The 26004-nt window shown below is 36.5% G+C and overlaps 1 protein-coding gene across 1 annotated transcript in view; it reads right to left on the bottom strand.

Annotated features, from left to right (window-relative positions):
* Positions 1–21061, bottom strand: part of LOC134678711 (proton-coupled amino acid transporter-like protein CG1139) — a 35999-nt gene extending 14938 nt beyond the window's left edge. Inside the window, exon 1 of the mRNA XM_063537368.1 lies at positions 20864–21061. Coding sequence (XP_063393438.1) covers positions 20864–20932 — 69 coding nt within the window. The 5' untranslated portion in view covers positions 20933–21061. The remainder of the gene's footprint in view (positions 1–20863) is intronic.
* Positions 21062–26004: the final 4943 nt, after the last annotated feature.

Here is a 26004-nt window from a genome sequence, read left to right as displayed (position 1 = left end):
GTAACCTAACCCTTAAAAAGAAAGATAACCGACTTCAAAACGGATAAAATTAATCCCATTTATATGAGTTTCCTTTTTTTAAAGATTTTATTTAATTTTTTTTATCAAAATCTTTAAATTTCCGTTCTACTGTACCTCGCCTTAATTTTTGATTTCATAATAGTATAGTTAGGTACAAAATATATAACAAAGCTTATACGGTCAACTCTTCAGATGGTCACTTAGTTAGGCTACATATTATGACAAATTTGTACGTGACTCTCCCATGGTTTGCGAGCAACAGGGGAAGAAAAACAGCGGTGCCAGTATGAAGTGTGCGGGTGATGGTGACTGACAGCTTATTATTTACTACCCTACGGGCTATTTTGTGCCAATTATGCCTAACTAAGAATTACGCTACGTCTTACGTAGGCGAACAACGCGCGAACGCGGCGCGGCGCGGCGCGGCGAAATCAATCCTTTGATGCCCATAGAAGTGTCCTACGTAAGACGTAGCGTTAGCGAAATACTCGTAGGATACGAGTGGGCTTCCGCTTAAGACCTTCCAAATCGCATGATCCAACCTATGCTTCGAGCAACACCGGCTTCCGACACGAAGAACCTATGATATAGATATATAGACTATTAAAATGCCTTCATTTCAAATGAATAGTACAATGTGTTGTTAAGGCCACCGTTATTCCACCTACATCGTGGAACTTAAATGTCAATAGTCGAGAACATGTTATAATTTTTGGAGCTGGGTAAGTAACTGTTGATTGTTCTCAAATTATGTCAATGCCTTTTGATAACATGGTTACCGTATGTATGTAGGTACATTAAAATATTACAATACAATTGACACTCTTCATTTTATGACATCGGACGGAACATCTGGAACGGAAGAGAAACATCGCTATTGTGGTGGGCCCAATTGTGTTAATGAAATTTTTGTTTTATTAGAATGACTCATTATTTAATAGTAAGTAGAAGTTAAATTTATTTCAACAAAATGACAATAATAAATTTGATTACCTGTAAATTTTAGCATACCTACTATTTTAATTATCTTAACACGTTTTTAGGGTTCCGTGTACCCAAAGGGTAAAAACGGGCCCCTATTACTAAACTCCATTGTCTGTCTGCCCGTTTGTCACCAGGCTGTATCTCATGAAAGTCATGAACCGTGATAGCTAGTGACAGTTGAAATTATCACAGTATTTCTGTTGCAGCTATAACAACAAATACCTACAAAAACTACAGAGCTCGGTGGGCGAGTCCGACTCGCACTTGTCCAGATTTTTGGCTTATACGTATGGTTTGCAATCCGGATCCGAAATGTATGAAATTATCCGGATCCGGATCCGGATCCGCGGATCTTTCCATACATTTCGGATCCGTCGTGCAAACCCTACTTATACGTTATCATAACTTGACTTGTATAGTGTCAAGGTCATCACTCAGCACGTCACCCGCTTGAACGCTGTTTTAGTAACTGCAGCAGTCGCCATCCGAGTGGAATTTTAAAGGATGGCTGACGTTAGACCGGGCCGTGTCCGGGCCGCAGCTTCCGGCGGTTACTTTTCACGCGTTCACGTGGTGCTTTCCATAGAACGGCCCGGTCTAACGTGAGTCATCCTTAAAAGTGACGTTAACTGCAATTGCAGCTACGTTTGGATGTAAGTCACAGCCATGCGCACTATGAGTTAACTAATTTAGGGACATCTTAGGTATGTCTGTACTTAATTGACACTAATTAAAAACATGTACATGTGCACTTTTTATTTTGAGTTTCTTAGGCTCTTTTATCAAACCCATTCTGTTTCTTCACGACATCCAAAGTAAAAAAAAAAATGACCCTTTTAAGCATATGGCTTTGGCGTGGCTCCGCAATATGTACAGTGATTTTTTTTTTACTTGAATCTCATACTCAAAATTTGTTACACAGGTAGTTATAAAAATTGTATTTTACGTGTTACTTTATTGTCTTAATTGGCAAATATAATGACAAATGTAAGTAGGCACCGATAGTCCGCGATGCCGCCGGGCGCCGGGCAACGGTGAGAGCCGCATCCCCTTTGATCTAAACTTAGCAAAATAGTCCTCGGCCTCAATTTTCCGGCCGTCTGTAAACGTAACAACTGGCATCCTGCGATGATTTGCGGGATTAGATCCTGTTTAAAGGTTAGATGCGGGGCAGCAACTTATAATATACTAATACTACGTATATAGTTGTATCCGCGTCTTCATCTGCGTGGAATTCGGTTAATTTTCCGTCTTTCCCGTTGCGCTAGAGAACGAATTTCCAAAAAAAGTAGTGTAGTTAATTTAGCCTCAGGGCTAGCTTATATGGTACATCACATTCCATCGGTTCAGTAATTTGGCCGGGAATGACACACAGAAAAGAGTTTTTTTGGCTGTGGCTGAGCTAAATTTTGGAATTAGATTGCCAAATAGGGACCCCGGGCTACTTTAACCCTTTACCAGGCAGACATTTCAATAATGACAATCGAATGTCAGTCTTACTCATCTAAAATAGAACACATGTTTGAAGTGCCGTATGTGGGAAATATATATTCCTTAGCCTCTTGGGTTAAGACGCAATCTTGAAAAGGAGTTAGGAGTTTATTCCTCAAACTTCTAACTATAAACGATTCCTTATCAATATCATGCCTATGCCTATGCTGCGCTTAAACACCGTAAGTGACATGTAACTAGAACCGTAATAAAACTTTCATCACATCAAGCATCCACGGTGTCCATGGTATCCTACCTACTCTCGTGGAATAAGTATAAATATATTCCACCCTTTTTTTTCCTATGACACTTGTTATGCGTGAGGGGAAATATAGTTAGGTAGTTAATTCACGTGTGTATTCGTTCGACTTCTTTAGTGTATCAACGAATCTATAATGGCAATATTTAAGTTCGCGATTGCCGTAAAGGGTATGCAGATGTCTCAATTATAGCCTATCATCGTACATACTCGTGAGTTCACTTTGGCAATTGAGCAGCGGCTTCGGCTCGTTTCGCGTAGGTCAGCGATCTGAGATTACCTCCGGTCATTCAACATATCCAATATAGGAAATATAAATAACGTCATGTAGCAAGTGCTCATTATTACCGTGAAGCCGGTTACACACATGGTCAGATTTTATTTGACCCATCACATCTATTTAGTAGGTATGGGTAAACGAAATGCGATGCGATGTGATGCAGCCAGGTAGTTAGTTACCTGTACATACCTCGTAAACTCGAACCAACTCGTATGAATTTAAAATTGCTGATACATTCGTGAGCCCTTTACGTTTTGTGCGTAAATACTTACAGAAAGTTTTGTTTGACCCTAGCCATAATTTTGCGAGGCTTTTCCGGGTTATATACAGGTTGGTCATATTTAACAAGTTCTACTGTTGCATATTATTGCGTCCATATGTCTTTAAAGACCCTTTCGGGAACGCGTTGAGGTATGATATTAAAACCGTACACTCAAGTCCCTTGAAGTTGTGAAAAAATCAAACTACTCAGTTAACGTAAAAAAGATACGGCCGTTTATACCGCAAAAAACAGGAAAGTATCGACACTACGACGACCTAGAACGATGAAATTTGGCAAGTATAAGGTCGTCTTACACTACACGGCGAAAATCAAACACCTAGCTAACATTGTAAAAAAAATCTACACAATAAGTTAATTTTGTAACCCTTGGTGGGCGAGTCTGACTCGCACTTGTCCGGTTTTTAATGGTAGTTCCTAACTAGCAATTTTCCCTTACATGCCTATTTGGACCCCATATTATACAATCAGGAAAAGCGTCTGACCTTCACAACCAGCTGTATTCTCAATATGGGTACAACAAAGTATAGGTAACAGTTGCATAAATGAGTCATGTTCATGTATAGTGGCTTATCGTTAACATACCGGTACAATTAGATACGTGTCTTCTTCGAAATTAACCTAGTCTAACAAACGTCGCGGCTGGTCGCGGTCACTGTATGGCAGCGTGCTTGGATAACTAACGTCCATAATTAAAGCTGTCGTTTTCTTGGCACGGATTTATTTACTATTGCGGACACTGGTATAATCACCTATTAGATATTACATTTATTTGCCTTCGCGCCGACGGCACTTGTTCAAATAATTCAATTTAGGTACATCAATCGAACGAATGTAGGTTATATTAGTCTTAAAGGTTTCGTATAACATTAATTTGTATTCCATCTGCCTGACTATCAACAAGCCGTTCTTCGTGAAAAGTGGTTGAAATTTTCACAGGCGTTATTTGGGGGTTTTACACAAAATTGTACCAAATTACAATTTTTTGGGTTATATCGAATCAGAATCAAGAGGACTACTAATTGAAGTAAAATATTGACCCCAGATTTTCATACAAATTAAGGGTTTCAGTTTTGTCGACAGTCACAACATTTCGTCCATACATTTCGTCGGTTCATTTCGAAATATATTTAGATGCTTGCTACGTTGTACAACTGGCTGCACTATCATCTGATTTAAGTACTTCAGTCATATTATGGTCGACCAAAGCGTATAAGGATACGACGGGGAAATCCACTTTAGTGCTAAGCTTTTTGTGCAAACCAGTTTATTCGAGTACGGGTGTCTGGTCAATTGAGGTAAGTATAGTATTTTAGGTTGAAATTGCTATGCTGTAATCCTGTTGTCGACGTTCTCGTTATTTCGGTATTAGCTATATTATATACGTTAATTAAGTTCAGTTGTAACTTTATGTATTAAGCAACGGCAAGAACGTTTAGAATTCTGTGTAAATATGGAGCTCTATTTATCTCACACCTATTCAGTCATTTAGGTTTCTAGGGCTCAATATTTACCTACTAGTAGTCAATTAGTAAAAGTCCAATTGTGCAAGCTGTACGGCTGTAAAGTAAAATTCCCATCATAAAACTGTTTATGGACTGGCAACAAAATCGTTCTTATTTTTTTTTATTGCGGGAGTACGTATTGAATATTAAAATTGAAGTTAAAAGGATTTTTGCACTGATAGTTTGTCGCAGCGTGGTGAGGAATTATTCGTAAATACAATTGGTGAAGTATTCAGATCAGATTAAAATTTAAATATTGGATTGAGATATGTAAGTTAAGGGCATTGGCACCTAATATTCACATTAGGTTGATTATATGTAAGCACATTTAAGGTACCTATATGAGCCATATTATGGCTCCTTTTCCTGAATCAAATATTCGATTTTTATGAGTGTGAGTGTTAAAGAAGGCATTGTACGCTGATAAAGTATGCCTCCGAATTATAATAATCTTTGTGTTTATCTACGGATAGCTAATGCGTATTTAATGAGTTTTACGCATTCACGACGATCGTAAATACCTGCATGGTATTATAATTTTCTGTGATTTTCCAAATAACCGTACCTACGTAACAAATGCGTAGTGCGGCTGCGACTTGTGTAACCGACTGTCCCTGAAGGAGGAAGATGCCTATTTGCCTAAGTTTTTTTTATTGAGTAGGTAATTATGTTGTTTAACTTGCGAAAAATGCTTGGTGAAAATTGCACAATAGGTGGCTTTTACCTACGTACTTAATTACTTGTGTATTTACCTATAGAATATGTAAATTATTGATGTGACAGGTACCTACACAATAACTTGATAGCCATTATGTTAGGTCAGAACTTCGTGAACTGAGATATAAAATAGGTACCGTATTAAGTACATCCTTTAGGTAACTTAACAACCGCTGAATTCATAAATTATGTGTTATAACAACAAAAAACATAGTGGATAGCTACCCACATTTTGTCTGTAGGCAGCTGCCTACAGACTAAACTTAAGTTTAAGCATAAAAGATTTATGTTTGTTGTTTATGTTTGTTTAGTAGGTTTATGTTATAAAACAAATCCATTTAAGTGGTTTTAGTACCCACGGATCAAGAAATAATTTAGTTTATGTTTGTTATACCTCCTTGAATGGATTACAAATTATTACCGCAGATGGCATAACTATGTGAGTGACCTCAACGAAATGAATATGATATATTATAGGTAGGTATATTCGAGACGCCATTAGTAAATTATATAATCCTTCTAAATACAACTCCAGTATGTCGATTAACTGTAGTAAAGGACTGCTTCACAATAAAAATGCAAGTAATTATGCAATGCAATGACATGCATGAAACAGAGCGCCGCTTGATGCACCGCTCGATAATGTTCTCCGTCCACTGATTGAAGCAATTATTGTGCTCGCATCTCCGTGTCCGGCCATAGCCTCCGTTCGAATACCTACAGTTTTGTTTACACTAACTAAGTAACTATTTAAAGGATTTTTCCGCCGCCGTGTTTTTTCAAGTGTTGTCACAGTAGGTAAAATAAGCGACAAAAGTAGCGCGAGCCGGAGGAGATGTGACTCGCAAATTACCACGTATTAAAGTAAAATAACAATAACAAAAATATATTCTTATTAAAAGTAAATATTTGCATGCTATTTACACCAAAAATTTAATAATTTGTTTTTGTTGCTTGTGTGGTAGTGTCGGTTATGCTCTAGTTTCCTAGGATAGCGGTGCCGTCATATAGCGGCCGTCTCCATACAAATACTACGACATATTTAGCCGTATTATTTAGTATGGAGTCGGCCGCTATTGACGGCACTGCTATCCTAGGAAAACCGATCTTTAGTCCTCCGAGCGGCGTGCCGTGCCCGCTACAGCGCAGGCGGACGCTGCCGTGGACGCGTCCTAAGGCCGCAGACGACTCAACCAGATATAACCGGATTCTGCTGAGAATAATGAATGACAGGGTTCACTAGTTATTTATTAACTCGTCCCCCACAATTATAGTTTCATATCATAACTCATAATAAATTACATGGAAAATTATGCTAACTGTATAAATATTTACCCGACGACATACTTAGGGTACGCAACTATGTCAAAATTTAAAGGCGTATGCGTACTTTGATATTATTCTAGCTAACAGTTGCCCTGATGTATGTGGTGTGGCAGCTCCCCCAGAAAAATACAAACAGGAAAATAAAGAGAGGTAACAATTTCTTGAAATAAAGGAATAGGAAAATGAGGCTTCGAACTCGTCACCTTTGCCCATTGAGCGACCTAGACCTAGGTATCAGTCTGCGGTGAATATTTCTAAGTTGCAAGGGTAAAAGTACTAAGTACCTACCTAATAAGTACTCTTACAAAAATAGTAGCCTGAAAATTGTAGTGCAGACAAAACCTAAACTATGTATAGTTAATCCCGCCTCGGTTTCGCACAGGTTAGCAAATTATATACTTAAACCTTCCTCAAGAATCACTCTTTCGATAGGTGAAAACGAAAACCGCATGAAAATCCGTTCAGTAGTTTTTGAGTTTATTGCGAACATACATACACATAGACGCGGCAGGAGATTTTGTTTTATAAGTTGTAGAGTTTTTTTTATTAAAAAATGCACACACTGTTCTCGACTTAGTTACCCTTATACGTTACCTACATAAGGTTAACGTACTAGTGCTCGACATGCTAATGCCCAATAGATGACACCTTGCTGTCACCTTTTTTGACAATGACTTAAGTTTCATGCTGGCATGTATACTGGGATCGCGTCGAGCACCAGTACGTTTACCTTACATATGTATAGATGCAACATAATATGTGACGACCCAGGGGTAAAGGTACCTTATGGCGGTTGACGCTTACGCTATTATTAATGCCGCTCCAATATTATTGCGGCGCTATGCGACGTAACCGCCAGCCGCCATAAGGTACCTTTTGCCGTGGAACGTCAACGTACGGTGCAGGCTGCGTCGGGGACCCGCGCCGCTTGTAATTGCAACAACCTAATTTGACCGGTCAGGAATTACGAAAATTATTTTCCGACAACTGGTTTGAGACAGGCTCAAGCGCATCCAACTCGCGGACGGTCTCTGCGCAAGGTTTCTGCGCGATTGCCAAAATATTAAGATGAAAAGCATAAGTACCATAGTTTAAACCATCATATATGTAGTAAATGATAACGATAAAACTGTCACTGGCATTAATAAATTTTAAACGTCAAACTTCTATGTAATTGTATGACGAATAAATAACACTTGCACTGCGTGTGCTATCAAAATCGTTGCAGACTTATTGGTCTAACTCTAGTTACGAGAATTATTAAGATAAAGACCCGGTGAGGAGAGTCTAATTTATACCAGGTATTTATGTATAGATTGTGTGTCATTGGTATCGCCGTGGCCTTTATTTCCGTCTGCAACAAGGCCACTTGCGCAATGTACAGGAGAATTCTAATGACCCCACCATTATACATTTCAAATATAAGTACATATATAATTCATATAAATATGTGAATCGTGTACTTATTTAGTGATAAGGTGGTATTTCATTAAATATATACGGAAGCGCAGTAGGTGGGTACCTAGACATCACACATGATACGCTTTTAAATATAATATTAGGGTACCAACCCTACCTAACTACTAGCCTTCGCTTACGACTTGATCCGCATTTAAAAAACAGAATTAAAAAAAAAACTTTTTTAGAGGAGCTATACCAACCATGTTTGAAAAACTACATAGGTACCTATGTAATGGACGACATTTTTTAGCTGATATAATTATAATTCATAAATATGTACATATAAGTAGGTACATTTCGTCGCCTTAATCCATTGCATAGAGAAAAAAGGTGGACAGAAAAGCTGTTTGAGATTGTTTGCAACGCAAAGATAAAACCAATTAAGTGTCTGAGAAATTTACAGGTATTCACGTCTGTCTCTATTCACGTCATCAAAAACAACTTAATATGCGACTGATTAATTTTAATTGTAAAGGAACTTTTCGCTTCGGATTAATCTGTATTAAATATCCTTTGTAGGTACATAAACAAGAATATTCCACTCATGTATCTCAAACGGGTTCAGTTTAGACGAAAACGTTTAACTTTGACGCACTTTGGTGACATTATGATTCATTAATGTCGTCGACTCTGTATCATTTACCTTACCTAAACAAATAATAAGATTAGACAGGAAAATAAATTTAATTTAACCATCACACCGACCTCAAAATAATAGGAGCTATGTAGTTGAAAATGCCTAGTTATATTTTTAACATTTGCCTCTATATAATTCAAAGTTCAAATTACAACTGCATTTTCTACAGTTTAAGGTCCTGGTTCTGGGCAAACGCAGTAAGGCTTCATTCAAAAATCCCGGTAAGGGAATTTATTTATGTTTATCAGAAATATATATTCATTTTGTGATTAATATATTTGATATTAACAAGAAAAGCAACATATATCGACGTATAAGTAGTAACGACAACACAAGCTTTGGTGACTCGCCAGGTGATCCTAGTATATTGAGCGGTCGGCAACCTTTCAGCAGCCAAGGGCCACATAATTAGTAGTTAATGAAGTTAGTAGTTAACGCGGGCCACACTTTGTTAATATTTATGACTTTATCAGATATTGTCGTTTGTCAATATTACATACAAAATACCCAGGGAGGCTCGCGGGTCGCCTGTTGCCGACCGCTGAGATACATAATCATGCCATCCGGCTACAAGGCAAAAACGTCTTTGTGGCTCTGGTAAAAAAAGGTTGAATATATTTGGAGTAGATTTACAGTCGGACTTAATAGGAGACGCTGCAATTTAATTAGGAACTAAACTGCTAAATAATAGCGCACGTTCGACGTCGCTTACGCATCATGCCACCTCCAATTTCAGTACAAACCACTCTGTACTAACTGAATACCTTCACAATTGTTAACTTACCCAACATTTTCTAGAATAAAACCCGAATCAACAATCCTAAAATAAAGTTATGCAAATACGTCGTGATTTCCTCATTACTACGATCATGCTAAACTTTCAGTAACTAAAAAAAAAACATTTTTGTTCTATCTACGTAAGTGCGATAGTTATGTACAGGTAGTGTACCACATGCGCATACTGATACTTGTAGGGTACTTGACGTTATAGCAATAGGGAAATTTCCGGTTCAGTGTTAATAGTCTTGTCACGTATTTGGACTTAAACAGCGGCGTACTATAAAAACAACATAGTTAATAATATTTTGTACATAAAGAGGTACGCAAAGAAAATGCTTTAAAAACTGTTTTGTGGGAATGGAGTGCGAGCATATACGTTTACAGGGTCTATATTAATTCGCATAACGTAGTTCTCCTAATTCAATTTGGCATAACGTATGTTACGCATAATTTCTAAATCGCATAACGTTATTCCGCATAACTGAGTACGCATAATGTTAATGCGCATAACATACATTGTCATAACGATAACTTGGGATAAATATAATAAGCATAAAGTTATTTTGCATAATTATTGAATAGTATAAATATAAAAGGCAAATAAATAAAAATATAGACAGAGCGGCTCGAATTAATGTTCAGTAGGTTTAGAGAACGAAGTTTTAATTAAATGTAGCGCTTTTTTAGATCTCAAAGATCACAATACGGCTGCCAAAAATTTAATCAGTAACCTTGCGGTCTTTCTCTAGGGACTTCAGCGATTCAAATCCTGAGTTTATGACTTTTGCTCGATAAAAAAAATCACTAAAATAGGTCTAAAATGCACTTTAAAAAAAAATCCCAAAAAATCAAAATATGATAATTATTTCTAAAACCTAAAAAGAAAACAAAAATTACTAAAAAAAACACGAACTTACTACAGTTACTACGCCTTAATAATTTTTTACAGCAAAAAGATTATTATTTGTTAGAAAAGCTTCGCTTTGTTTCGCTCGATCCTGCCTTAGCCTTGTGAACCTGACCTAACCGAGTTGGTTTTGCCCTGATCCATTTAATTCTCTTGCTTTATTAAATTAGGCTAATTCAGTTTGTGCCAAATAATGTTATAGTTAATAATGTTATGCATATTTAAATTATGCGGATTCATTATTATCCGCAATAAGTGTTATGCTTTTTTAATATTATGCCTGTTCAATGTTATGCACAATTATGTTATGCCAAAACTGTTATACGAATTCATATTATGCCAATTAATGTTAGGCGTATTAAGGGGCACCCACGTTTACATCACGGTTTTTCAAACATCTTGAATCTAGAAATACAAGGAAACTGGTGTAGGCAGGTACGCGTGACATGCATTAGTAATTTTGGGGAATTCTATGGATACAAATGTCAGAGAAATATCGAATGTGCTAATATTAAACCGCTTATTATGATTCGTTCTCTGTTGTATTGTCTCTATTTTTATTACGTTCGGCTTCACATGTCATTGATATGTTGGCAAGTACGTAAATGTACCAATGAAGCGAATTAACGATGATAGTTAAGTAATAACTACTAAGTGTTACTCTGTATCTTTATATAAGTATCTTTACTATATGGTAAATTCATATTTATAGCTAGCTAGCTCTACGTTCAATAAGCGTTTGCTTGCGCGAATAATGCGCGCCGGGCGGCTGTTGATTGTCAATCTTACTTGCGTAAACATAGCAAAAAGTCCCTCCCAACAATGTAACGCCAGAGATGCGGACATGTCGCAGCAGACATTCACTCAAAAAATAACCTTGATCAACAACTATAGCTATTTTTTGTTAGATATTTCGCCGTAAAGATTTCGATTAATCGCTTCACGGTATATTAATGTCACAAACAAGTAAACCAATTTTACACACATTGAGTAACACACAGACATTAATTGAAAATTGTTATTACATTAAATTGGAATCAGTATCTACAGTAGGTACTATGAGTACCTATTAGTGCATCTTTACGTATTTTCATATAATGAGAAAAACCCGCCCAGGGTTCGCACCGGTAAACCTTAACAAACTATTCAATAAACCTTCCTCAAGAATCACTCGTTTTATAAATGAAAACCGCATGAAAATCCGTTCTTTAGTTTTTTTTTTCATACATACGGCGGGGGACTTTGTTTTATAAGATGTAAGATGTAAAAAAGATAATTAGCTACGTGGCTGAGGTGTCTGATTTTATGGTAGGTAGGTTAGGTATACATATGTATAAAAATATTAGGGAATATTAGAGATGAAAGACATTGTTAAGAAAAGCTACCCAGTTGTAGTATGCCGGGAGAGAATTAGTGGTAAAAATTTGAGTTTTCATGTGAGTTTAAAAAATATTGAGATGAATGCCAATATGGTAGGCGTAGGACGGCGCGGCGCGGACGCGGGCGCCGCGCTGCAGCCGCCGACTCAGACGCCAGTCAGTCGCTTGGCACACTTCCCCTACAAATTTTCCTATTCAAGTTTAAACGAATTCTAAGCGCACTAGCTAAATCTGGCATCTCAGGCTTGCCAACGATCTCTTTGCAATACATTACAACTGGCATTTTGCGCATATCTCAGATTCAATATAAGTAAGAGATTTTCTTATCCACTAAGAGCACTCAGGATTGTTGGCAGGAATTTTAAGTATCTGCCTCTATTAAATATTATTCTCATATTTAATTAATAAAACGTTGTGTGTATTTTTTTTAAAGTAGATATTTTTTATTTCCCCAATATCTCAATAAGTATTAATATTTAAGAAACCATAATTAATATTATAAAAGAAGAGGATATTTACAATCAAACATGTCATACTTGCAGAACTGTATCTCCATTATTTATACTTTTATTCAACGCTGAACACAGCCCTCCGCGCCTCATTTATTATTGTATTTTAATTAGTTTATTGGTTTTTAAATATTTATAACATGTATAACACCGATTATTTCACATAAGTAGGTACCTATTGTATTGAGTGAGGAAAGTTGTTTACCCCGTGAGCTCGAGTGCTGAAAAGGAGCCACTTAATACAAACGAACACCCTCTTGAATACCCTGATGTAAATAGACACACTGTAGAAAATAAACATTACAAGTTGTTTTATATAAGCATTTTTATATTCAACGTCACACATAGGGTTTGAAATTTGAACTTAAATAACTGTCAATAGAGTATAATTTATAACGGCCATAAGTATATGCTATATGGCATAACATGCGGTAAAGGCTTAAAAATATATAAAATAGCGTAGGCACCTACCCTAAAATTTATTTACATTTTTTTTATTATTTTACCAATTTGCTGCCATGATTTATGTATCTCTGCCAAATTGCAGCTTTCTAGCACTAACGATCACCGATCACGGAGCAAAGCCGGACAGACAGACGGACATGGCGAAACTATAAATTCCTAGCTCCATTATTTTGTTACTGTGAAATAATTTAAATACCTACTTATGTATTTTGATTGCCCTTTTACATACTTTCCCAAAGTTATCAAACGAATACAAGCAGTGAGCAGAGAAGGAAAGTGCGGGTATTTTCCATGCAGTGACCGGTCCGAGGCGCACACGCGCTCGCGCTGCTGCCGACCGGTCTGGTGCAGCCGCATCGCGACGGGCAATTTGTACGCACTGTGCATGCAGCGGTCGCGGCCCGGACACCTCCCTTAGACATGCGCAAGTGACATAGTTTACTGTTCTTTGAGATTATTTGCGTCGTTTTAAATGCCGGAAATAAAATTGCATAAGTACCGTTTTATTAAGGAGGCGTCCTGTTTTTATCCCATGGCTGTATGAGTAATGCCGTTGATAATTGATAATACCTGTATGATAAAATCATTAGTTATATGCGCACAAGCTGTTAACTATTGCCCACAGGAGTAAAATAGATATATAGTTGGTCAAGCAAATATTGTCAGTAGAAAAACGGGCCAAATTTCAAAAAATGTAGACTTGAAGGGTTATCGTCCCATAGCAATATTAGAATTTTTCTACTGACAAGATTTGCTTGACCAACTATAAATAAATAAATAAAAAATGCTCGTTTAAAGGATTATAGATAGATTATCCTGATAATCAGCCAGTTACCGCAAGGTGTCTGCTGAGCTCGTTTGCGTAAAAGAGGAAGCAACACCTACACGACGCGAGTGCTTCCCGGCGCGGCCCGGCGACCCGGCGGTCGGGTGTCAGTGTCATGCCATCCCACCATCCTACTCCAGCATACACCAATTCATACTAATCAAATATCTTACGTTTTGTGTGTACCTATATCTTTTTAAACATATTTATATAAAAACCCAGCTAAATCAGATTTGGGCCATACATACCAATACTATCACACAACTTTTACAATGCCGTAAAATGGTCCTACTTTGCTCCCCGGTGGATAACTATGATCCAATTAAGAAAAACGGAGTAGGACTCGCCCACCGAGGGTTCCGTACAAATTTTATTATTTTAAATATTTTTTACAGGTTTCAGATTTTTACCCGTATCTGTAGTATAAGACGATATTAAGTACATACATGCCAAATTTCATAATTCTAAGTCACCAGACCGTAGACCTGAGTATATGGTTTAAATTTTAACTCGATACCCCCACGTGTTCCAGAGATAAAGGGTCTTCACAGACACGGGCGGACGGACAAAGTAAGCATAGGTAGTTAGGGTACCGATTGTCACTCTTCGGGTATGGACCCTAAAAATAGTTATTGCTAAAAGAATATCAGCCAGACTGACATACTTGCTTAGTAGGTACTTAGTATATGGACCCATATACCTAATCAAAAACTTCTTGGATCTATGAACTGGTAGGCACTCATTATCTGCCCGGTAATTGTATGGAATTAGTAGTACTTAAATATATATGTATTTTGTAGATAGGAATGTCATTATTGAAATGATAACATTTTAATTCTTGCGCAGTTAAGAAACGATCTCGTGCACGCGGAACAGAAGTGGTTATCCTTCTGCTCCGTACAAACGCATGACCGTCTGTTCTCCTACTACTGCATCATTTCATTTAGTACGTATCTATTTACCTGCGTTTTAATATTTTCTGCGTTTTATGTAGTATTTTTTAGAATTTTGATAGTAGCTTGCAGGCTGCTGCTTTCAACATCTTAGCAAGATCGCGCTTGCGCGTGAAACTAATAAGTACGTTTCCGATCTTTCAACACATCATTAGCACATTCGAGGCAAACCACTGCAGTAGCTACTGATACATCGTTTTATAAAACAATTAGTTCAATAGTGATAGTTATATAACCGCATTTAGTTAACTTAATCGTAGATATTCTAAATGCGATTAATAATTTAGAGCGATTAGTAGATATCAGACATACTTATTGGGTACGTAAAATATCAGTGAGTTACATTATTCTCAGAGCTATGAAGGTTGAAATTGCTTACAATTGAGCAATCTCAATATGTTTGTGTTTCTACCTAATATTAATTATATTTTTTTTTTTATTGTGAAGATAAAAAACTAATTTGAAAATTTTAACGAAATAAAAAAAAACGTTTTAAAAGTAATTTAACATTAATTTTAGGTAGGAATTGGCGATGTATGTAGTTACCTACCTGAAACGCGTGACTTAAATGGCATAAATATTAACCACCCTTCTCCCGCGTTTCCGTGTGCCAATGTCGAGGGTTTCAGCGGCACACATTTGTGTTAATCGAGCACCAGGACCAGTTCCGCAAGTAAGTAAGTCATGCAAGTACGAGTAGCAGCGCTGCAGTCGGCGCCATTTAACCAAGATCAAGGCCAATATTGCAAGCGTCAGAATCGGGAAGGGAACTCTGACGGCTGCGCTTTGTTGATCAAACTGTTTTTGTTTTTAATAAAGTTGAATAGATACGAGTATGTACCTAATGTACAATCGTTGGGGCAAAATCAAACACGCACGCTCGGGTTGTCTAACAAATAAATAGATGACTCAACGCTAATGTTTAATCCAGTTACGTTTTATTAATTAATTCGTTAGCACGTCATGATTAACAACTATTGAATTATGTAAACATTTTCCAAAGGTTTAGATAAAAACTTTTATTTTTACCAAATGTTTCAGACAAACGAGTTCTGAAGTTTTGAACAGACAAATTAAAACTCACAGACTTCACATACTTATTGGTTTTTGGGTTGAACGAAGAAAAATGTGACCTACCTAAAACAAACAAATGTTTGTTTAAACAGTTGTGACCAATGCAATAATTATCTACACTAGTATCTGCGCAAATAAAATTTTGAATAAGTTATTTAATGCGCAATGAGATGCGATCAACAACAGTTACAACTACCTCAAATGTATTAATTTTCTTTGTGAATAATACTTTGTGTTCGCCTTGCTAGTTAAAATTCGCTAAATAATGCACAGCACAAACAACATTTCGCATTGCCATTAAATCTAGGTGCTTTACGAGTATCGAGTAAGTAATTCCACGCTGGCATTAATAGGCGCGATATTACTTCCAAGGAAGTTATAGACGTTTTAACCATGGCACCAGGTCTTGGGAGATCAACCATTAAAGTAGGTAATTAACCAAATATTTATTTTAGATAAAGCAAAGAAAATTATGTTGAAGATCATACGATAATATATAAAATAAAATAAATATTTGATATTTTTTAGAGCAATAGCGCTCTTCTTAGTCTTCTCTTCTTCAATCGGGACTCACATTCCAAGGGTTCCGTACAAGTCCGACTCACGCTTGACTGCACATTTCTAATAGGTTTTCCTGTCATCTATAGATAAAGAACTATTTTGTGTATTTTTTCATAATTTTTGACCCAGTAGTTTCGGAGATAAAGCGGGGGGGAGGGGGGTTGGCTATTTTCTTATATAACTTCTAATCTATATAGTTTAAAATTATATAAAATAATATATATATTTGAAATTCTCAAAATGAGCTCTTTCATTTGACATAATACACCATATAGTTTGAATAACTTTATTTCTAATATTCTCATTTACCCCCCAAAAGTGACCCCCATGTTGAAAATTTATTTATTTACGTTACATGTCCGTCTTTGGGCCACTAATTTACATATGTGTACCAAATTTCAACTTAATTGGTCCAGTAGTTTCCGAGAAAATAGGCTGTGACAGACAGACAGACAGAAACACGAGTGATCCTATAAGGGTTCCCTTTTTAAATAACTACTTTTAATAATAGTTGGTAGAATAGATTTCGTGTGTTTTTCTCAATGACTGGCCAATTATTGCAAAATAATAGTAGGTACTTATATAGTACTTTAAAAACCTGTTTCTATAAAATTATTAGATGACTGTATGCTTATGATGACAATTGCGACGAAAATTTTTATATTCGACTATATATAAATTCAACGGGTTGCACTCCGGGAGTGCCGACAGAAGTCAAAACTCAATGACTAGTCCAAAATGTCTGCAGCACTATGTATAATTGACCCATCCTCCTTTCTATTGAAAAACTTTAGTTCCGAAATTGCTGGCCAGTGAGCTTTTTGTAGCGTTAATTGTTGAAAATTCGAATAGAAATTGTAAAGTTGCCTTGCAGACCTCGCATCTAAATATATTTGGTCATGATATTTTCAGTTTTATTCACCAGATTATGATACGTTATGACTTAAGTTCTTTGGTGAATAACATTGTCCGTGACACATGACGTCAGCGTTACGTTACGCGTTACGCTGTATCGAGTTTATCATTTTTTCCCCTCAAAAAGTGCACAGCGCCGCTAAAGAAGTTTTCACTTCAAAAATCAGATACATAATAGGCCTTTTATTATTGTATGCAGGCACGTACCCACCCGACTGCGCAACGGCGGATGTCGGGTTGTTTCTGATTAGATACACCTCATGGTGTTGATGTAAGTACTTAACATTTTGTTAAAGAATTGCAAGGCTGGCTCGTTCAGGGCCAAACGTAGTCGAGATTAAACACTAATGAAGCAACATCTCGAAATGTTCCATGTTGATTAGCTAAGTGATAAGTATACTTAACTGGAAAGTGGTGCAATAAATCTAGGCTTAAGATATGGCGTACTTGTGGTCGTACTCGTACTATATTTAAAGTTAATTTAGATTGTAAATCACCCAAAAAAATTTTATTTTAATATAAATAAACACGTATCTTCTCTTCTTTGAACTGGAGTTGAGGTTAAGGCCCTGTAGGTTCAGGTTCATCTGTCACTCTTACTGAGCTTATTAAGCGTAAGCGAGATGGTTAAGGGTGCCTGGGATCGCAATATATGTTTTTGAATTTAAAAAAAATGTAAGTATCAATAATTCAGTATCAGTAATTGATAAGTTCGATCAAACATTTTTATATTGTTAATTTTTAATTAAATGCTTTTTTCATATTTATTGCTTATGTGCAAAAATTTTACATACTTTTAAGGTACGTTTTAGACGTATCATGTTGTTTTTTATTCTATCGGGTGAAAGTCAATAAATCAGGATTTGAATCATTAGAAGAGAATTACCTTAAAATGATTTTTCAAAACCTACGTTCTCTGAACATACGGCACCTTAAGTAGGTTTAATTTTCTCACATTTGTGTCCAAAAGTTATAAGTGTTATAACTACCAACATCAAAGCATCAATAACAAAAACTGAAATACTAGTTTTATTTGAATATTGAATATCAGTTTACTTAGAGACTAATTTACAATGATGTAGATTATGTAGGTAAGTATTTGGATTTTTCGAGTGTCTAGCTTTAACACTATGGAGATACTAACTAAAAATAGCGTACCACTGTTTTAACCATCGTAATTTGATATGTCAAAAGTAGTTAGGTATTTATTTTACACATTAGTGAATAAACAACACGTGAAAAACATGATTGATTCACCGTATTGGCTCGGTGTGATGTGTGATGTGGTAGTTAGCGAATCTGAGTGTGCGCGTGTTAGCGTCTCCGCTCCACGCGCTGGTTGATGCAATACCTGCCCGCTAATTAGCAGTTCTAGTAGCTTTCAGATACCTGGCCGTGCCTAGCCGTGTGTTCCTACGAGGACTGGCATAGCACCGCTTAGGTGAACCGAACCAGTGTGGTTATGGCCTAGATACCATAACAACTGCACATAAATACATGTACCACACACAGCATGCGTAATGTAGCACGGCTCCTAGTACACCACATGCCTTATGTACTCTTAACAAATGCATAGGGCACGCAACGCAAGCTATGCAAATAATTAGCTAGAATTTCGGTTAATTATCAATTAATTGTTCTCAATTACAAATTCTGCACTGCACCCAACAATCGTAATTTTTTGGCTCAGTGGTTGACTGGTAGAGAAGGCCTTAAGGCATCAAGTCCACCATTGTACTTTTTATTGTATGTGCAATAAAGTAGTTATTGATAAATAAATAACCTTTAGACGAAAAACTCTTAAAATGGATATTAAGCCTATTAAGGATATAATTATGTATTATTTATTTAGTTAAACCTGCCTATCTTTGTCTTTCTGCGTCAATATTCAATACATACTTAGTGTACCTTCACATTTGTGCAAAGTTACACCTACATAGTTACTTAGTATGCATATAAATATGATAATTAAGTGCTTAGCATACGAGTATGATTAAGAAGCCCGCTGAGTTTTAAAAAGTGTTCGTAATTTATAATGTGTGTATAGTAGTCGTCGTCCATGACATGATTAAATATATTATATTTGGGTAGATACTAGCCCATAGAGTAGGTATCTAATGGCATTTATGTTACTAGGAGTATATAAGTAATTACTAAATAGAGCCGATTCATGTCCAGCTAACTAGCTAGTTAGCTAGTACCTGATAACCTACAAGAATATAAGTAAATTCTCAACTCGTTGTCTACAAATGTGTTAGTTACCAAGCATGCTTAGCTTGTAAATAGTTATAACAAACTGTGTATAAGTGTCAGAGATAGTAGGTAGCGTATATTTATTGTAAAAATTATAAACCTATGAAAATGGGCACTTTAATTGAACCCTTATACCGTTTTATTAATGAAACTGATGTTAAAACGTTAAAGTAATTTAATATTTTAGATGCCTACTGGTAGAAGTGGCAGAACCTATCCTGTCGGAATTCGGTAGTATATTTAAATATGAATAATATAGTTCTTGAAGTTGTAAATTACTATTACACAATTGGCTCGTGCTACAATATACCAAATAATAAAATAATAAATAGTAATATTATACCAAAAATATCAAATAAACTAAGTACCGGTTAGGTTCGGGATAAATCTAGTCGGTCTTAAGAATCTTGATGTTGGCATTCCACGAGATCTTGTGTTGCTTCGAATTCGTTGTAGGTAGGCACATTAACAATATTTATGTATGCTTGGTTTTAAGATTGTTCCGCATAATTAGCAAAATTTCACGCAGTTTTCTACTACATGAAATACACACACTACGGGAAAAGATATTAAGTAACACTAACATTTTGTCTCACAAATATATAAAAAAATTGGCTGCTTTCCAAACTCAAACAGTACACACTAGGAGCGATTACAGGCGCAATTCGTTTCAAGAAAATCGATTTCGCTGCTGCCGAAACAAAATCGATTTCTTCCATGTAAGTAGGTATTTATCATAATATGGGGACACAATTATTTACTTTATTATAGGTATAATTTCAAAACTTCATGAAATTCAAAAAGAAATACATAATTTTATTATCGTACTACTTAATTAAGTATGCTGCATGCTTTGCAATTGAACTTTTCTTCAGACGAAGCTTTAATAATTTGTACCAATTGTACCCTCATGGCACTTAAAAAAAAGTTATGAATTGACAACAAATAAAATTCTTAATATATTTTCTAGATATATAATTTTACTGATTAAATGAAAAGTGTGCGATATTGACATTGCTCTCGGCATGGCTGTGCGGGTAGTGGCTATTTCGGGCTGACCGTGAGCGTCTAGCTAGCCATTCATTCCGCACAAAGTTTATTTTGCCGATCACCTAACTCTGAAAATATCTGTGCCATTTACAAAACGTAACATGCTACTGACGCGACTTTAAGACGACTCAAAGTGAAGTAATACATTGCATGGCCCTAGCATCTTCCTACCCTAATGCTTAATAATATATTTTGGTAAATAAACATAACCTTTTTTATTTGCCGCTTACCTTTTTATTCTGGCGTGCTGGAGTAAGGCCCACCTGGGAGCCCATCTCCCCTAATATATTCTTCGGCATTTTGGTCACTAAAACAGTTTGTACACAGTATAATCAAAGTTCGCGGTCATGCACTAGTATTGTGGTCCAGGCGACGCGAGGCGCGCGTCTTGCGCGCTGTTTAGCGAATGAGAATGGGCGCGCGGCTGCGTCCGCACAAGCTTATAACGTCGTGAGCGCATGTGACGTCACATACGCACCTTTTCGCAGCCTGCACCCTTTTATAAGCCTACATTAGTTTCCATATAGGTAGTTATAAAAAAGGAAAATTTTTAGTCGTACTTACCTGCTTTCTTACACTTACTTTTTTTAAGGTTCATAATACGGAACAAAAGACGGAATATATTAATTTCATCTTTGCGAGAAAAATTAACATTTGTGTTACGCGTAAAACATCAAATTTAAATAAATATTATAGGACATTACACAAATTGACTGAACCCCACAGTAAGCTCAATAAGGCTGGTGATGTGGGTAGGTACTCAGACAAAGATAAAATTATATACTTAATATGCAAATACTTAAATACATAAAAAACACCCATTTACTCAGGGTCAAATATCTGTGTTCACCACACAAATAAATGCCCTTACTGAAACTGCAACAAGGGTAGGTATCAAAGAGTAAAGTAAGTATATAGGTAAAGAGAGCCTGTAGGTATCTACTTCCACTTGGTGGGGATGAAATTCCTATTTTTCGCTGTACCTTGATTCGTGGGTACAAAAACCTAATATGAAAAAAAACCATCAAAATAAAACTTAATTATCTACGACTATTTTTAAAATGACAAGTTAAGTCGATTTATAGTTATCGCAAAAAGTCATCCGTCTTTTTAAAGTTCGTTTTTTTAGCACTAGAAATAAGTTCGTAGTAGTTAGTTAAGTGTCTTTTAATTCAAAAACACATTTTAAAAATAAGTCACGGCAAATATGTAACAATTATGAATCTAATACGATCATTTATATTCCTCTGCTTTCATAAGTAATAGTGATTTTTAAAACGCGTTTTTTAATTAAAATCATGTCAAAATCGCTTATCTTCTTTCAAGTTCTTTCTAATGCTAAAATACGAACTATAGTAAAGTTGGTAAAAGAACGAAGGGTACCTACTGTGAAAATACTCTCTTTTAGGGTAGTATTCCACCTGTCCAATTTCTCATTAAAGCAAAATGTATACGACTCATTACACATTAGACAAAGAAATTGGACAGCTGGAATACCACCCTTACTTAGGTATCATGTCATGTTTGCTACGAGCGGGCAACCAGCGGGAACCTTACACTGAGCATAGCCCGACATGCTCTTTTTAATTGTAAGAAATGTCAAGTACCTAGTTCTTAGGGTTAGAATATCTATCTAGTCGCCGAAAACTTTTTGACAAAAGGGATGTAAGTAAATATTCCCATTTGTAGGTATCCGGTTCCGGCCCACGTGAGGCGATTTAAAGGAATTATTTTAATATTTCAATATTGAGGAGACCGAGGGCATGAATGATGACAGGAGGGCATATTTGTTACACAATATGCGAGGTCTAACGTCTAAAGACCTCCCATTAGTTAGTATCTTCATTGTCGTGAATGTCATAGATAAGTATATATAATAAGTAGTAAGTAGGACTTATACATATTTACTAGGGAAAATCCAATCCAATTTTACTTCGGGTTTTTATGGTGTTGGTATTGTAGGATTATTGGCTAAGGAATGTTCAGAATATTTAGTGAAATCCATCGACGTAACAAGTTTATTACTCAGTTAGGTACCGATATAGGTAAGCAATCAGTTTTCCTCAATACGATGCAATAGAAGCGCTGGTGGCCTAGCAGTAAGAGCGTGCGACTTTCAATCCGGAGGTCGCGGGTTCATACCCCGGCTCGTACCAATGAGGGCAATGAGTTTTGCGGAACTTAAAAACGTCATTTGATATTTATCATTTGCTTTTCCGTGAAGGAAAACATCGTGAGGAAACCGGACTAATCCAAATAAGGCCTAGTTTCTCTCTGATGGGTTGGAAGGTCAGATGGCAGTCGCTTTCGTAAAAACTAGTACCTACGTCAATTCTTGGGATTTGTTATCAAGCGGACCCAGGCTCCCATGATCCGTGGCAAAATGCCGGGATAACTAGAGGACGAAGAAGATACGTATTAGAGATGGGCCGAATATTCGGTTGCTCATACCAAACCGAATATTCGGTTGGTCTAAAACTGTTATTTTGTTCAATAAGATCTCCACTATTAGGCATTTAAATTCTACGAATAGAATTGAAAACGAGTGGTCAATACCACTCGATTCCCAATTTCTATCGCTCGTATTTCAAAAATTAGCATTTCTCCGTTTTTTCACCGATTTTCGAGTGCCGAAATCGAGCGATCGGAATTCAACCGATCACGAAGTGCACTAGCGCAAACTAGCGGACGCCTTTTAAAAAAAATGTTTATCCGGTAAATATTCAGCAGTTCGAACCGAACTATTCGGTCGAATACAAACATTGAAAAATATGCCGAATGCCGATTAATTATGGAACATTCGGACCATCTCTAATACGTATAAGTCCATATCAGTAATTTTCGAGCGATCCTTATTAATGTGCTGCCCCGAAAACTTCAGATGAACAGTGTCGATTGCAACACCTGCCGGTATTCGTCGGCGCGTTAGTTAAGGAAGCTCTGAAAATAACTCGCGGCCAGTATCAACCGGTTGCAAACGAATCGCTCGTCACAGAGGCCAACAGGCCAACGGGATGACAGAAGGCCCACTGTCGGCGGATGGGAATGTGTATAAATACTAAAATAGGTATTAATAATACAAATTAAACAACTGTACCGCTATTCGGAACCTAATAATAATATTGAGAGTGGCAACACTGTTGACGGTCGTATTGTCCTTTTCTAGCATATACGTCCCTCTCTCTCCCACACTCCCACCACACAGCAGTTTGCTTTTTGGCGGTTGTCGCAAAAACAAATTTCCAACTCATTGGCTTGCTGTTTTTCCATCTGGAAGGTCGTGAAGCTAAACTGCTGGTGAGTTTTTGAATTTGTACCCCAGTTTAGCTGACTATATTGAAAAACAGTTTCTAACGGCTTTTGCCGTTCGAAATAAACATTTAAATTTAGTGTCCGTTAAACTATCTAGCAAATAAAAACGATCCGGAATAGTAATGTGTAAGTTTTCAAAGGCTGCCTGCGCGCACCGTGGCTATGCTAATGAAAATACTAAAACACATAATGTTAGAAAACACATCGAGCTGGTAAAGCGTGCACTTGTCACCATTAGAATTTAATTAATATTATACTTACATTAAGTCTCTTCTGAGTCTTATTACTTATTACTTTAAATCTTTGTGTGTCTATAATAACGGTTGAAATTAGGTATAACACTTAAATGGTGATGTGTGGAAGCATACCCTTCAGTTTTCAAGTGATTTGTGTTTTCGAATACGAAAGGATCGGATAGTTAATACGTGTTACGTAGAACCTACGTATTAAGGTAGAAGCTTATAGACGTGTAGGGTTTATCTGTCCAAGTATCTATCAGCAACTTGTCGGTTTATCCCGTTCCGGGTTAAATATAATATTGCAAAATTTTTTGGTAATAAACTTGCTGATAAATAACGTGTACCCGCTTAGGAGTCGACGAAGCCCCGCTTCGCGGGGCTTCTATTTCCGCTCTGAGGGACACAAGGTAACGAACAAACCTATATCGCAAGCATTGCATTTATTTTTGTGGAAAGTGAGTACTTCGGCAGTACGTAAACTTAAGTCTGACTAGATAAAGAGAGAGATTAGCATGGCTCTGCGCAAGAATGACATGGAAATCCTTAAGTATTTCACTCCTTATCTACCAATTTATATCTCTCCAACTAGATCTTTGATTTAAAAAAAATAATAATAATAATAATGTTAAAATGTAGGTAGATAGGTATCTCTTTAAATAAATAACAGGTACTAACAGCTTAAAAGAACTCTTGCATGTAGTTGCTATATGTGCTTGTATTATTTTGGATTTGAATAACTTGATTATTCAATCTTTAAGCCTACCTACCTACCTACATAAATAGTACCTACACTTGTAAACGTTTTAAATAAAATCGGAAGCCTGTGACTTGAAAGGGCAGTAACGATATGGGAATGTTTAGATTGATTCATTGACGAAGACGCATGGTTTGCTTCATAATTTCAAATTATATTCACTAACGGTAGAGTTAAAGTTTAGTTATGGCAAATCTCGTCACCGTGAATGACACTTTCTAAAAGTGCCTATTAAAGTAAATCCTTTCCCCTTGTCGAGCGAAGAACTCGCAACTAAGGGAATATTACCCATAAACTTCATTTGAATGATATTCTTAAGCTATGTCTGTTATGGTTCCACCTGCGTAAGGTGTGCCTAAGAGAATATTCAGTCACAAACTAACGTCAAGTTATTTGTGATGAAACCAATATGTTGTGTACCTATTTAAGCCTGCGCAAGGCTGCCATGTTTCCACCTGCGTAAGGTGTGCCAAAGAATCTTTGATTCATTCACAAACTGATATCAAGTTATTGATGATGATATTACAACCTATATAAGCCTGCGCAAGGCATGTCAGAAATTAAATGATATGGTCATAACACAGGCGAGCGAGTAGGCCACAATCATAAAAATATAACAAAGATGAATATGTAAATACCTCCTTTTGGACAAAGGACAAGTGAAAAGGGTTCTAACAAAATAATGTTCTGGGTAAAAAATCAGTCTAAATAGGCTTCGTTATTCGAGGTTTCATTTTTGTTTACCAATCTATTTTAAGGGTCCCGGACACCCTATTGGTTAAACCCAAAATTGGACTAATTAACATTTCTAAAATTATAATATAATAGGTATAAAATAACCTAAGATTCCAGGCCTATATCGACTCATTTTTATTTTAAAGATGAAAAAATCTTTGCACCCTAATATAAAATTGTGGTCTGGAGACGCTAAGCCTCATAACGTGGGTGGCATGGATAATACTAAGAGATTTAGTCACCTAAATTCGACCATAAGCCCAGGCAGAATATTGATATTTAGAATAAGGTGTGGTCAATCCTCCAAGGTCCAGATAATCTGTGGACTCTA

This window comes from Cydia fagiglandana, chromosome Z (assembly GCF_963556715.1).
Source record: "Cydia fagiglandana chromosome Z, ilCydFagi1.1, whole genome shotgun sequence".
Taxonomy (NCBI): Eukaryota; Metazoa; Arthropoda; class Insecta; order Lepidoptera; family Tortricidae; genus Cydia; species Cydia fagiglandana.
This window is presented reverse-complemented; position numbering and strand designations above follow the sequence as displayed.